The sequence below is a fragment of the Corvus kubaryi genome, unplaced genomic scaffold (assembly GCF_017639235.1).
Source record: "Corvus kubaryi isolate FWS band 111438036 unplaced genomic scaffold, C.kubaryi_AGA036_p1.0 37354, whole genome shotgun sequence".
NCBI lineage: Eukaryota > Metazoa > Chordata > Aves > Passeriformes > Corvidae > Corvus > Corvus kubaryi.
Window position 1 is genome coordinate 1,642,739 of NW_024581116.1, and position 14,063 is coordinate 1,656,801.

At 45.1% G+C, this 14,063-nt stretch overlaps 1 protein-coding gene and 1 long non-coding RNA gene across 2 annotated transcripts; one reads left to right on the forward strand and one right to left on the reverse strand.

Moving 5' to 3' along the window:
* Window positions 1-4,628: 4,628 nt before the first annotated feature.
* On the reverse strand, window positions 4,629-12,190 carry LOC121666916 (gallinacin-8-like). The gene is made up of 4 exons (XM_042032931.1): window positions 12,017-12,190; window positions 7,105-7,195; window positions 6,502-6,635; window positions 4,629-5,148 (listed from the first exon to the last, which is right to left on the reverse strand). Exons 1-4 carry the CDS (start codon window positions 12,149-12,151, stop codon window positions 5,140-5,142), a joined length of 369 nt encoding a protein of 122 aa, XP_041888865.1. The 5' UTR covers window positions 12,152-12,190; the 3' UTR covers window positions 4,629-5,139.
* LOC121666917 lies at window positions 10,139-10,794 on the forward strand. Its single transcript, XR_006016837.1, has 2 exons — window positions 10,139-10,354; window positions 10,428-10,794. It is a non-coding gene; the product is annotated as an uncharacterized LOC121666917 (long non-coding RNA).
* Window positions 12,191-14,063: the final 1,873 nt, after the last annotated feature.

Consider the following 14,063-nt stretch of genomic DNA (forward strand, 5'->3'; position numbering starts at 1 on the left):
AGCCACTCCTCCACCCACTTTGCTCTGTCCCAGAGCCTTTATAAGCAGAGGCACCGCCTGTGCTCGGTCTCGGACAGCTTCTGTTCACACTGGTGTTGTCTCCATCCCTGCAAAAGCTACCTTGCTGCCAGCTGCCAGTCATGAAAATCCTTTTCTTCCTCGTCGCTGTTCTCTGCTTCCTTTTCCAGGCTGCTCCAGGTAAGGCTGAAGAGAGATGAGATGGAGGCTGAAAGGGTGCAGATGCAGAAAAATTCAGTAGATCCCAGTGCTGAGGGTCAGATTACCTCTGTGCTCCTGAAATTTCACATTAGAATTCCCCTTCCCTGGTCATAGTCCTAATTCTCAAGCTATTGAGTCAAGGTCCTTCAAAGTTGTACTGATGGTTTCTTTCTAGCATATGATGATAAGATGGGAAAATAAGGATGCTCCTGTATTGACCTTGGTGCCAGGGAAGGTTTTGGAGCAGCTCATCTCGAGTGCCTTCACGTGGCATGTACAGAACAGCCAGGGGATTAGGTACAGCCAGCATTGGTTCATGAAAAGCTGATCCTGCTTGACCAGCTTAATCTCCTCTATGACAAGGTGTCCCATTTAGTGGATTAGGTATCTAGCTGGATTTTGGTAAAGCTCTGACACTGTTTCTCACAGTGTTCTCCTGGAGAAACTGGCTGCTCCTGGCTTGGATGGGTGCACTGTTCTTTGGGTTAAAAACTGTCAGAATGACCAGGCCCAGAGAGGGGTGTGGAATGGGATTACGTCCAGCTGGGACTGGTCACCAGTGGTGTTCCCCAGGGCTTGGTACTGGTGCTGGTCCTGTTTGATATCTTCCTGAATGATCCAGATGAGGGGATCGAGGGTAACCTCAGCAAAATTGCAGGTGACACCAAGTTGGGCAGCAGTGTTGATCTGCTGGAGGGCAGGAAGGCTCTGCAGAGGGGTCTGGAATGGCTGGATCCATGGGCTGAGGCCTCTTGTGTGAGGTTCAACAAGGCCAAGTGCCAGTCACACCAACCCCTGCAGCTCCACAGGCTGGGGAAGAGCACCTGGAAAGCTGGAAAAGGCCCTGGGGGTGCTGGTGACAGCGGCTGGGCATGAGCCAGGTGTGCCCAGGTGGGCAAGGGGCCAGTGGCACCTGGGCTGTGCCAGCTCTGGGGTCACCAAGCAGGACAAGAGCAGTGCCTGTCCCCTGTGCTGGCTCTGCTGGGGCACCTCCAGTGCTGGGAGCAGCTCTGGGACCCTCCTGACAGGAGAGACCTTGAGAGGCTGGAGCATGTCCAGGGAAGGGCACGGAGCTGGGGAAGGGGCTGGGGCAGCAGGAGCAGCTGAGGGAGCTGGGAAAGGGGCTCAGCCTGGAGCAAAGGAGGCTCAGGGGGGACCTTGTGGCTCTGCACAAGTCCCTGACAGGAGGGGGCAGCCGGGGGGGTCGGGCTCTGCTCCCAGGGAACAGGGACAGGATGAGAGGAAATGGCCTCAAGTTGTACCTGGAGAGGTTTAGATTGGATATTAGGAATAATTTCTTCACTGGAAGGGTTGTCCAACCCTGGCACAGCTGCCCAGGGCAGTGGTAGAGTCCCCATCCCCGGAGGGATTTAAAAATAGCATGGATGTGGCACTTGGGGACATGGGTCAGTGGTGGCCTTGGCAGTGCTGGGGGATGGTTGGACTCGATGGTCTTGGAGGGCTTTTCCAACCTGAACAATTCCTTGAGGATTTTATTGAGTCAATTCTTGGAATAACACTAAAGATGTAACCCTGCAACATGAGAGCTTTCTCTTCTCACATTCTCACCCACACATCCTGACTGTGTATTCTAGATTAGGAGACCTCATCTATTTTTGGGAAAAATGTAATCCTGACTGTCAGTTTTTGCCTGAACTCCGTATTATCCACGTGCATTAGGTGGGTTTGGAGCACATGTATCACTCCAGGCTATTTGGGGATCTTTGGAGTAGCTGAAGTTGTCTCAGTTTGATTTGCAGTAGTCTCAGATTTGTACCTACTTTCCTAGGCCATCAAATGTCTGTCTGCTCAAAGAAGAAATGCAGAAACATTGATACAAAGCCTGTACTACATGTTTTGGGATTGCTTTCTTGGGCTTTTCCTACTTCATGCATCAGAAAATGCATTCTTTATGTCAAAAACCCTGTGATCCCTGACACGTCTGCAGGGCTGGTACAATTCCAGTAGAGTCTCCAGGAAAGGGCCACCAGTTATCTTCCACCTCTTCATAAAGTATACATAAAGGCCCATGACTTTATGGTCTTTTCAATTTAGGAGGCAAAGGGGATCAAGATCTAAGGATGGCTTTAAAATCAGCTGAGTGACATCAAAAACATGTAATTCTTGAATATGTGATTAGAAGAAAGGACTCGAGAAGCACTGTGACAAAGTGGTTGACATGTGGTAGACCTGATTTAGAATAAAGCTGTGATGCCTTTCAAATTAGGGATAGAATCCAATTTGATGACAAAAAACTATGCAGAGTGCCAGGTAGATCTGATGACTCAACTCTCCAGTCCTCTGCCATGACAAACAAACATTAATTTTCCCTGTTTTTCTTGCAGCTTACAGCCAAGAAGCCTCTGACACCCTCGCATGCCGGCAGAGCCGGGGCTCCTGCTCCTTCGTGCCATGCTCTGCTCCTCTGGTTGAAATCGGGACCTGCCGTGGTGGGAAGCTAAGATGCTGCAAATGGTAAGAGGAATTCCTCCAGGGAAATGCTGCTGCACCAAGAGCAAAGAGAATTACTGGGCTTTTCATCCTTTTGGCATCAGAGCCCCTTTCCAGCCCCCTACAACCTCCAAAAATTACCTGCTAATTGCTGGGGTTTGTCAGTGGGGAAAAAAAGGCGGAGCCTTGTGGTGTTCAAATATTCCAGAGAAAAAGAAAGACTGTTTACAAGAGTGACAGGACAAGGGGCAGTGGCTTCAATCTGAGTAGATTTGGACTGGATGTTAGGAAGAAATTCTTCCCTGTGAGGGTGGTGAGGCCTGGCACAGGGTGCCCAGAGAAGCTGTGGCTGCTCCATCCCTGGAAGTGTCCAAGGCCAGGTTGGATGGGGCTTGGAGCAACGTGGGATAGTGGAAGGTGTCCCTGATATTCTGGGCCATCAGCAGCCACACTTGAGTAGCTGTGGTGGGTGCTGAGAGGTGGCAGACACATCCTACATTTTATCTGGGTTGTCTTATGGCCAGAAACACAGGTCCAGCTCACAAGGGTCTCCAGTTGTCTTTACCCTCACGTCTCCTCCTCTTTACCCTGATGTCTCCAGCAGTCTGAGGTGTCAAAGTATAATTAATTAGTTTGGTGGATGAGCTAAGCACCTGACTTTTCTCTGCAGGACCCCCAGCTCCTAAATCTGACACCTCACTGACCACTCAGACAAGAGCTCTGGACGTCTGAGATGTCTCCCATCTTTTGACATCAATGGATCCTGTTCTCAGTGCCCTGGGGAGACTTTCCCATGGGGGTGGAGGCCCTCAGGAGCACAAGAACATCTGAGGAGGAGTTCTTGTCCAATAAAGATATTTGCAGTTTCAATTCTAATAAAAGCAAGTTCTTGTAAAACCATGTTGCTGATACTTCCTCATGTATGTCAGGATGGTTTTTTTTTGTTCTTACTGTCTATAAAAATCAGCCTGTAAATGAATTTTATTTAACTATATTAAGTCCATGTGTCATTATGTCCTGTTAAACCATCCTGTGGTTCAGTGATTTGTGTGGCAATGTTTACATTAATTATTGGAAAAGCACTAGGGCCCATTCCAGCCGCCATTCCAGCCCAGGGCTGGGATTCAGGAGACAGGCTCAGTCCTCTGCTCCTCTCCAGGGCTGCATCTGCAAGCCCAACCTGAAATATTTGGAATACAGAGAAACCCCAGCATGGCAGAAGGCCAACTTCTTTATGGCTTGAAACTGCCTCAGCACATTCACGAGATTCTGCTCCTGCTGTCCCTGTTTAGTGTAGACCAGTATCATGTCCATGGAATTTTATTTCTCTGGATCCTAAACTGGCTAAACTGTTTTTCCCTGCACTGCTCAGTCTGGAGGCAGTGGTCTGTGCGTCCATCAGGCCAGATTCTCATCACCAAGACTCATCCCCTCCTTCCCTTCCCCATCCCTAACATCCCTAATGCAAAGGCCACAAGGATTTGAGATGAGGGGTGACTCAAAGTGTCCAAATTCTCCATGCCATGAGCTGCTGGATGGTCTCAGGACTTCCACAGGAGCTCAAAATGACCAGTTTGTGCCAGCTTCCCACCAGCCTAATCACAGTGGGTTTGGAGAATCACAGAATCATGGAATGGTTTGGGTGGGAAGGGACCTTAAAGCTCATCCAGTTCCACCTCAGCCATGGGCAGGGACACCTTCCACTATCCCAGGTTTCTTCAAGCCCCATCCAGCTTGGCCTTGAAGCTATTCCTGACCAAATTAGTAGTGAATAGGACCAGGCCATATTCCTGTCACCCCATGGGCTTCTTTTCCTGCCCTTTTCTCGGATAAGTTTACCACAAGACACATCTCACACTGACTCCAAGTGAGACCCTCCAGCAAAAACACACAGCAAGACAATTCCTCACAGGGATAAGGAGGTCATACCTCACAGGAATAAGGATCAAACACAAGTCTCCCAGGACAAGTTTCCTGCAATTTATTGAGATGTGTAACCTGTGAAATACAAACACTCGAGCTGAGCATTCAGTGTGCCCTGGGAACTTTGTTTTCCAGGGTTACTCATGTTATTGCTAACTCTAAAAGGAAAATAAAGTAGAGAATAGCTGTTCTGAGGGCCAAAGGAAGAACTTGTTCTGCATCTTCTCATGGGCACACACTCCTGCATGGTGGTGACCTCTCTTGGATAGGTGTTGGTTAACACAATATGATTCCAACAACAAAACTTTCTAAAAAATGAGAAATATTGGTCTTTTCTGGGTGGTTCAAGAACTGCTTTGGAGTTTCTTCAGGTCATTAAGGCTGTTTGTGGAGGGGTTTGCTCTCTTTCTGTTGTTCATGTTGTGGTGTGTGCCTGTACGTGTCAAATGCATGTTTTCCGCTTAGAATTCCAGATTTTCCGGTGGGATGATGCATCCCTTAAATTGCCAGAAGCTCTGCTTAGCCCATCTGAGATGTCAGTGGTCACTAATCATACTGCAAAAAAAAAAAAAAAAAAGGGAAGAAACTTTCAGATTTTGTGCTTACAACCAGGAAAGGATTTAAATAAAATGCACAGAAGGGATTGAATGAGCACCAAGGGCTGATTCCTGGATCCAACTCTTCAATGCTTACCAGGATATTCACAGTCCTGCCACTGCTGAATCATAATAATAAATTGCTTTTCTATTTTACTTAATAAATTTTACTTTAATAAATTTTAAGTAAATAAAATAAATTAATTAATTTTACTTAATTTCTATTTTTACTTAGTGAATTGACCAATCTCTGTACCTGAAGCCTCCTACCCATCTTGGAATCTCTGGTATAGAAAGGAATTTCTGCTGCTCATGTTTTGTTTTTAACATCTCTTGCTACCAATATTGAACAAAATTTAAGTAAGAGCCTCCAAAAATAAAAGTGTCTCCAGCACTTTACAGCAAAAAAAAAAACCAGAAAATGAAATGTTAGAATCAGTGGAGGCGGAGTGTAAATATTCAGGGATATTTGTTGCTGCAGTTTCGTATTGGAATAAAGACATAGGGTGAATTTTAGGATTACAGTAAGGAATTTGAGGGGAAAAAGAATAAATTATTCATAGAATTATAGAATGGTTTTGGTTTGAAGGGACCTTAAAGACCACCTAGTTCCAACCTCCTGCCGTGGGCAGGGAGACCATTTACTAGACCAGGTTCATCAAATATTTTGGTTTGTCTGGAAGAGGAAATTTATGGAACTGGAGTAAAAAACCTGGAAGAAGAACATGACTTTCATGCTCTTCTTCCAACTATGAGAGCAGGCAGCCTTTGTGAGGTGAAATATGGAGGTTTCCCATGAATCTGACCCAAAAATCCCAGGTCTCAGGACAGTGTGGACATCAAGATGTGTCCTTTGAAGCCAGTGATACTCATTATGAGCAGCTTGAACCAGCTAATGGGAACAGCAGCAAGAAGAGTTCATTTCTGGCTAATTAACAGTCTGCCAAAGAGGTTTCACTGTGATCTTTCCCACAAGGCACTTGAGCTGCATCATTAATGCTGCAGAGGGAAGCAGTGAGGAAATCCTCAGGAAATGCTGTATCTGAGTGTGCAGAGTCTCTGCTCTTTGCCTGCTTGTGCTGGAGGAGTTTTGCATCTGAAGGACAGACTGGATGTAAAAAAATGAGTAATAAATGAGTAACAAACCCCAAGAAATCCCTGGAAATATTCAAGGCCAGGTTGGACAGGGCTTGGAGCAACTGGATCTTGTTGAAGGTGTCCATGATAATGGGGGTGGAATAGATGACCTTGAAAGGTCCCTTCCAACCCAAGCCCTTCTGTGGGTGTGTGACCCATCACATCCCTGACTCACCACGGTCCTACAGCAGGGAATTCCCTGCTGGCAGTGCCCGAAGGGTCTCGTGTGGGGTGGGGGGCAGCGGTCACTGGAACAGACTCCCCCAGCCTGTCTGCACTGCACCTCAGTGCTGGGGGCACGCAGGAAACCTGGGCAGAATTAAAAAAAATCAACAACCCAGAATTGTGATTTTCCTTCCCAAAGAAGACTAAGAACAATCCAGGTCACAGCATGGCAGCAGTGTTGAAGTTTTCCTGCAGGCTGGACTCTTCCACACCATTCAATTCCCTTTCTTTCCAGACTGGGAGGGTTCAGTGCATCCAGTGGATCCAGTTGGAGTCTGTTCACTGCTAAATTGTGCCCAACACACTGGCAGGACTTTGGCCAGGGGCAAAAGGGACTAAACCCCTTTTAAATTTCTATTTCTATATTTCTATTTCTACTTCTCTTCCTATTCCTATTCCTATTCCTATTCCTATTCCTATTCCTATTCCCATTCCCATTCTCATTCCCATTCCCATTCCTATTCTTTCTGGTTTTATTTCTCTTCCTATTTCTACTTTTTTTCCATACTCACCATTTCCCTCTGCATTTCCCTAGATTTTATTTAGCTCTTACCTGAAGTGCCCTGGAGCATTAAGAGCAGAACAGCAAAGAAAAGGGAAAAGATCTTCATGGCCAAATTCAGTGCCACCAAATACAACAGATGCTAAGAAAAAAATCAGAAAGAAGTCACACATTTAACCTGCATTTGTCATCACCCAGCACAAACACTATTAATGACAAATAAGCTGCAATTTTAAAATAAAAATTGGCATTTATGTAACAGAGTAAAAGTTCCAGAGTGAATCTATAGAAATAACAGTTTTTAAGGAAAGATAAATTTGAAAGCACACTGCATAAGATAGAGAAAATGTATTTATGACTATAAAATTTAAAAGAATTTGATTATTTTTGCTGGTTTTTATCCCTCAACTGCAGTGACAGCATACACCAGCTCCAGTGAAGCCTCCTATATTTGAATCCAATTCATCTTGAATGCTAATTTTTTTTTAAATATAAGAAATTTAATTAACTTCCTCAAAATTTTATCTAAGTTTTATAATATAAGCCATCTTTCCATAGGTTCCTTTCTTTACTTTTAAGCAACATAGCCACAAAATCATCGTTATTTCCATTTAGAATTTTTATTTATTTATTTATTATTTATTTTATTTTATTTGAGCAACTCTGCTTGGTCTGGCTGGGATGGAGTCAGCTTCCTTCCTGGCAGTCCATACAGTGTGGTACTTCATGCTCACAGCAAGTCACTTAATGACTAAAATGTCCATTTTATTTAATTATCATGTATTTTCTTTCAGATAGGTGTAAATAACTTAAACCTTTCCAATTTCTCTGAAAATAAACACTCAGAACCTTTAATTATTCAAATAATCGTCATTTTTGCAGCTTAGGAGCCAATAATAAGTCCTTGAAATGTCTGCAGAAAATCTAAGAAGCCATCTATCCCTCCTGGCAGCCCTGAATTGTCTCTCCACTATAATTTCTTGCTGCATATTCCACCTACCTTTGGAAAATAATACAAACTAATTTAAAAATTGAGACTCACCATCATTGACTTCAATAATCAGCCAAATGCATTAATGAAATACCAAGCACTGACCATTTCAGATGCTCATGAGGATTTAATTAAGCTGCAATATTATACATCTCAGATGATAAATTTCTTTTTAGAGAAGCAAAAAATATTGTTAAAAATTACGTGGTTTTCTCCTCTTTGGTTGAAACTGTTGTGGAAATTACACCTTCATCTTACTCAAAAGGACCTGAGGAGAGGGGTCAGCGTGTCCTACCTGGTTCTTCTCCGGGGTATCTTCACAGAGTGATGCCTCACCCCCAAACAACTGGCTTTATATATTCTGTGGATGACAGAGCTGCCACAGACCAGCTGGCCAAGGACATGGACTTGTCACACCAATTCCCAGCAGCCAAAATGTCACTTCCCAGCAGAGGATGGCGGACGGTGACCGCTCATGAACTCCCTCCCCTTTCCCTGGAACATGAGTTGGCTCTTCCCAAAAGCACCTCGCACCGCCCTGGTGTGTGCCCAACACATCGATCCCTCGTGGGTGGTGGAAAACGGTGGCCTGGGACACACAGGCTGGGATCCAGGGGGGACCTAATGCTGCAGGGCTGTCTCTGGAGCCTGGAGATGCCTCCACAGCCCCATAGCAGCTGAATTAGGGAAGTGTTCCAGTTTGGCCAAATTTAGAAATATACCTCGGAGAGAAGGTACAAACCCCTTCCCCCCCCACCAGGTTCGGGAAAAAATAAATTTTCCTTGAAGGAAAGTGAAGGAGATAAAACTATTTATTTACCAAACACACGGGAAAAGGAAAATAAGGCTAAATAATAGAATGTTTCGCTGTGGAGGAAAAACCTGGGAAAGTGTTCGAGTCCTCCCTTTGGTCTCCTCGGAGCTGAGGCTTGGCCCAGGGCCAGGCCCTCTGTGCCCGATGGAAAGTCCTCCCGATGTGCTCTGAGGTTGAAAGCAGTCCAGTAGAAAAGGGAGAAAATCCAGAATTCCAGAGAAGGAAAAGCAAAATCCAACTCTCAGTCTCTCTCCGGAGAACAAGAAACTGAAAAACAACTGGCCAAAAGCTGACTCAAAAGCAGCAAGCCGGGTGCTTCCTTGCTCCCCTGCCGCAGCTGGGGGGGAAAAGTCACTATCTCGACCTTGAACAAGCCGCAAACTGCTTTGAAAAAGTTTTGCTCAGTTTTTCCTTCCCCCTCTCAGGCTCAGTTTAGAGGCACAGAAAAGCACAAAAATTAATTTCTGGGCATAAGCAGCAATATGGGATACACATCATAAGGTCACCCCAAGACAGGAAGCCCAGATTTTGCAATGATTCTCCTGTGTGAAAGCCAGGTGAGACCCCTCTGTGTTCATAGAACCCCAGAATGGTTTGGGTTGGAAGGGACCTTAAAGCTCATCCAGTCCCACCCCCTGTCATGGGCAGGGACAGCTCCCACTAGCCCAGGGTGCTCCAAACCCTGTCCAGCCTGCCTTTGATGCTTCCAGGGATCCAGGGGCAGCCACAGCTTCTCTAGGCACCCTGTGCCAGGGCCTCACCACCCTCACAGCCAACAATTCCTTCCCAATATCCCATCCATCCCTGCCCTCTGGCAATGGGAAGCCATTTCCTGTGTCCTGTCCCTCCATGCCTTGTCCCGAGTCCCTCTCCAGCTCTCCTGAAGCCCCTTTAGGCCCTGGAAGGGGCTCTGAGGTCTCCCTGGATCCTTCTCTTCTCCAGGTGAACAGCCCCAGCTCTCCCAGCCTGGCTCCAGAGCAGAGGGGCTCCAGCCCTCGGAGCAGTCCATGGCCTCCTCTGGACTCACTCCAGCAGCTCCATGTCCTTATGTGGGGGACCCCAGGTAGAATGTCATGAGAGCAGAGTGCCCTCCCTTGACCTGCTGGTCACTCTTTCATTCTTATGAATTTACCACATCTGTGTTCTGCTTGTCCCACAGAAAATAATTAGGTTGGAATAATTAAGATTCCAGGGAAACATCCACTTCCACACGGCCACTTGCCAGATGGCCAAAGGAAAGAACCTCCATAAAAAGGTTTTGGTCAAATATGTGCCCCCAGAGCATTTGGACAGAGAAAGTGATGGCAGCACTGGTTTGACCTGAACCCTGAAAGCACCTGTGAGCCCAGACGTTGTGTTTTCATTGTCATACCACCAGGAAAAAACCCCAACATTCCTGTACTTCAAAGAGCATCCACCGACCCGGCTCTCTCCCAGACGATGGCAATGAAGAGCTAAAGCTGAAACTCCCCTCCAGCAGCCTTCTTCAGTCAAGGGTACGGAAATTATTCTGACAGCGGGGGTTTATGGATTTTTTCCTTAATTCTAATGCTGTCTTTTGATTCCCAGCACTGATATGAGAGTGAATGATGTTTTCTGACAGTCCAGACTCAAACCCCTCCCTGTTCTGCACTCTGCTGTGGACTCCTGTGACGGACAAGCAACCAGTCACTGCTCTCAAAATCATATGGATTTTGGACTCGAGGAAACGGAAAGAAGCTGAGCTGGGGGAGGTTTAGGTTGGATATCAGGAAAAGTTCTTCATCCAGAGGGTGGCTGGGCAATGAACAGGCTCCCCAGAAAAAGAGAGCTATTTAAAATCCCATTCCTGTATAATTTAATTGAAAGAATGTGTATATTTGCTTTATAATGAGGAGCTTTTGTTTCTATTATTTGGATTTTGATTTAGTTCTTTAAAAAAAAAAACCACAAAAACTTAAATAATCAAGTGATGAAATGTAAACAGGCAGAAATAGACACTCTGAATAGTAAATGTATAGATGAGTTCTTAGAGGCACAGAGCTCTCATTCGAGATTTTGGGGTCACCACCTGAAAAGGAGCTTAAAACAGGATAAAATTACTGTTTCTTCCACTTTGTGCATGTGCCACCTGCCCAAAGTGGAACAAAACTGATCCAAGCTCACATATCAGGATTTAGATAAGATCTTTAACTGATTAATTTTATTTGTTCTTATGATTGATGGTAAACTTCCTTTAAATACCTTAAATACTATAACTTAACTCTTATTTTAATTCCTATATATTGTTATTGACTCTAAGTATTGTTTTGGCCACTCCTGATTACAAAAGTTATGCATTTATCTAACCTGTTTCTTGGCAGTTAAACACATGCACTTAAAGAATGAATATTGCAAATCAATTAATATTGTATCCTGAAAGCATTTGGACAGCTGAATGTCTTATTCAGTTCCCTTTTCCTGGGGTACTGTGTGGAGTCCCAAAAATCATGTTCTTCTTTTATATAGACAACATATGCAATCATATATATATTTATATATTTATATAAAAATATATTTATATAAAAATATATTTATATAAAATATATTATGCCTGTGCATATAATCTATAAATATTTCAAGAGAAACAAAGGCTGAACTATTTATTCCACCCTTTTATACTTTATCTTTGCTGAAGATCATGCCAATAGAGAAGAATAATCCAGATAGTGTAACCTGTGATTTGCTCAGGAATAGACAGGATATTAATTTAAGTAATTGTTTATTTAAATGTAGACACATTCTATTATGACATTTCTTACTCTTCTGTTTCTCTACAGCTCTCCTAGCAAATCCACACTAACATAGATATATTTATATACAAAATGTTAATGTGGACATGTAGAAGGACTCTTCTAAATCCCAGTTGATTTTTTATCACTCAGCACACCAGAGACTTTCCAGTCCACTTTTCCCAGTGAACATCCAGGTCTTAGTTCCTTTGCCCACACTAACACAAGTGCTACCTGTGTACTCTGTGTCCCATCCCTTCTCCCTGGCTTGGTCTCCTCTCTCCTGACCCTTTTCCACCAGTCCCAGGAGGAGATCTCAGACAGCCCAGAGCACCCTAAATCACTCTAGGTGCTGGTGTGAAGGCCACTGGGTTAAACCCTGTGTGTCCATAGGTCACCTCAGCTTACCTGGGACAATGGGAATGTCCCCAGACACTTGAAGCAATGAGAATTCTTCACCTTCTCTCTGCCATCCTCTTCCTCCAGCGTCCTCTGTGGAAATGACAGGAAGGATGACAGACCTTTGGTACGATTGCCCAACATTTGTCCTCACAGCACCTCCACACCTGGCAAAAATTGGCATGAAATCCATGTGGGAACAGCCCTGCTGTCCATCCAGTGGCCTTGGACATCCCTGTGGAAAACTGCCCAGACCTGACTTGGCCAAAACCTGCCTGGAAATCCCATCTGCTGTTGGGTGTTTTAAGCAGCAATGTGGAGTGAGCTGTCCCTGATCCCTCTGGGAATTGTACCTCTCCCACCACAGAGACCCCCCAGCTCAGGGAAGGCACAAGCAAGCAGAGGGTTTGCCAGCTGCTTCCAAAGCCCTGGAAATATGAGGATAAAAGTGCTGCTTGAAGAACCAGGGAGCAAAAATTCAGCTTTACACCTCTAGAGCAGCAGTAATATTTATCTGTGCTTCACTGACTGCATTGCAAAGGCATGATTTGTCCCATGTGGAGTTTATCAAGCTGGAAACAAACTCTAGATTTAGGTAACCTGAGGGTGGACATCGGAGCTGAGATTTCTTAAAATCCACAGAGATTCCCACAGCCCATTCCTGTCCTCCTCCTTTCTCAGTTTTGGAATGCCTCCTAGGCATCAAGGTTTCTGGTTCTCTTGGCTCCTTGGTGCAGAAGATCTGTAAAGCACCACAGCAATCACCAGGGGAAGCTGATGACATTGCCAGTGATTTTTTCCTAGGGAAAGAGGGGAAATTTTTCCCTGTGAGGGTGGGGAGGCCCTGGCACAGGTTGCCCAGAGAAGCTGTGGCTGCCCCTGGATCCCTGGAAATGTTCAAGGCCAGGCTGGATGGAGCAACCTGGGATAGTGGAAGGTGTCACCACCTTCTGCCCCATGGCAGGGGGTGGAACTGGATGATCTTTAAGGTCCCTTCCAGCCCAAACCATTCCATGATTCTACAGCCAAGGAGCCCTCAGGATCAGAAGGAGCACTCATTGCACGTTTCTAGGAATTTTACATCACCCTGTGGTCTAACGTGTCTTACACAAACTTGGATGGTCTAAGACAGGTTGCACAAAGATCAGGGGCTCTGTGGTAAAAGCAGTCTCAAAGTGGACCTTCCTTTCTCGTTGGAAGAAAGAAAATACAGGCTGGAAAAGGCTTTTTTTTCATTGGCCCGTGACTGCATTGGCACATCCCCAACCCTTTATAGGCGTGTTTGGCTCTGGTGCACCCATGGGAGAACAGAAGGGGCAGTGATCCTCCGCCTCCTTCACAGGTAACTCTGCCTGGTTCTGGAGAGCCTCTCACCTCTCCATCTTCATAAACCTCTTTTCCTTTCATCAGTCTCAAATCTCTGCTTTGATTAACCCCTTTCTTTTCTTTAGTCCAGCAAGTGCCTCCTGTGTGTATGTGTTCTGTAGAACCAGAGTGGCTGCTTGCAGGGCTTCCAGGAGCACGCTGGGTTTGCTGACCTCCAAGAGGAACAGAGACCTGGAAGCCTTCCCCTGAGGCATCAGAGGGAAAAATGTCCGTTTTCCTCCAGAAACAGACACCCAGCCAGCATAGCAGCTGAGCTTTGCATTTTGGGCCTCGTCTTGCCTGAATGCAGTAACATTTTTAATGAGTTGCCATCTTAATTAATATTGAAAAAAGACAGATATCTTTTTTTAGACTTTCCTAAGGCTTACAAATGGCTCATTCTCTGAACTCTTTGTGTACTTCAATATGTGGAAGGGGGATAATTTGTGGGCCTATGCTGGTACCAGAGTAACCTGCCTGGTGCTGAAAAGGTCTGGGATATCTTTTCTTTCACTACAGTAAAATCAAAATTAAAAGAAGAAACAAAAATGAAAACCAGCACCAAAACACCATACAATCCCAGAATAACTTAGATTTTGAGCTATTCCAGGAAATGCTAGTTTGAATCTGTGCTTAAAGCAGTGCTAATTAGGTCAGGTTTTTTAGAGATGCATTCCTTGAAGTTACTAAT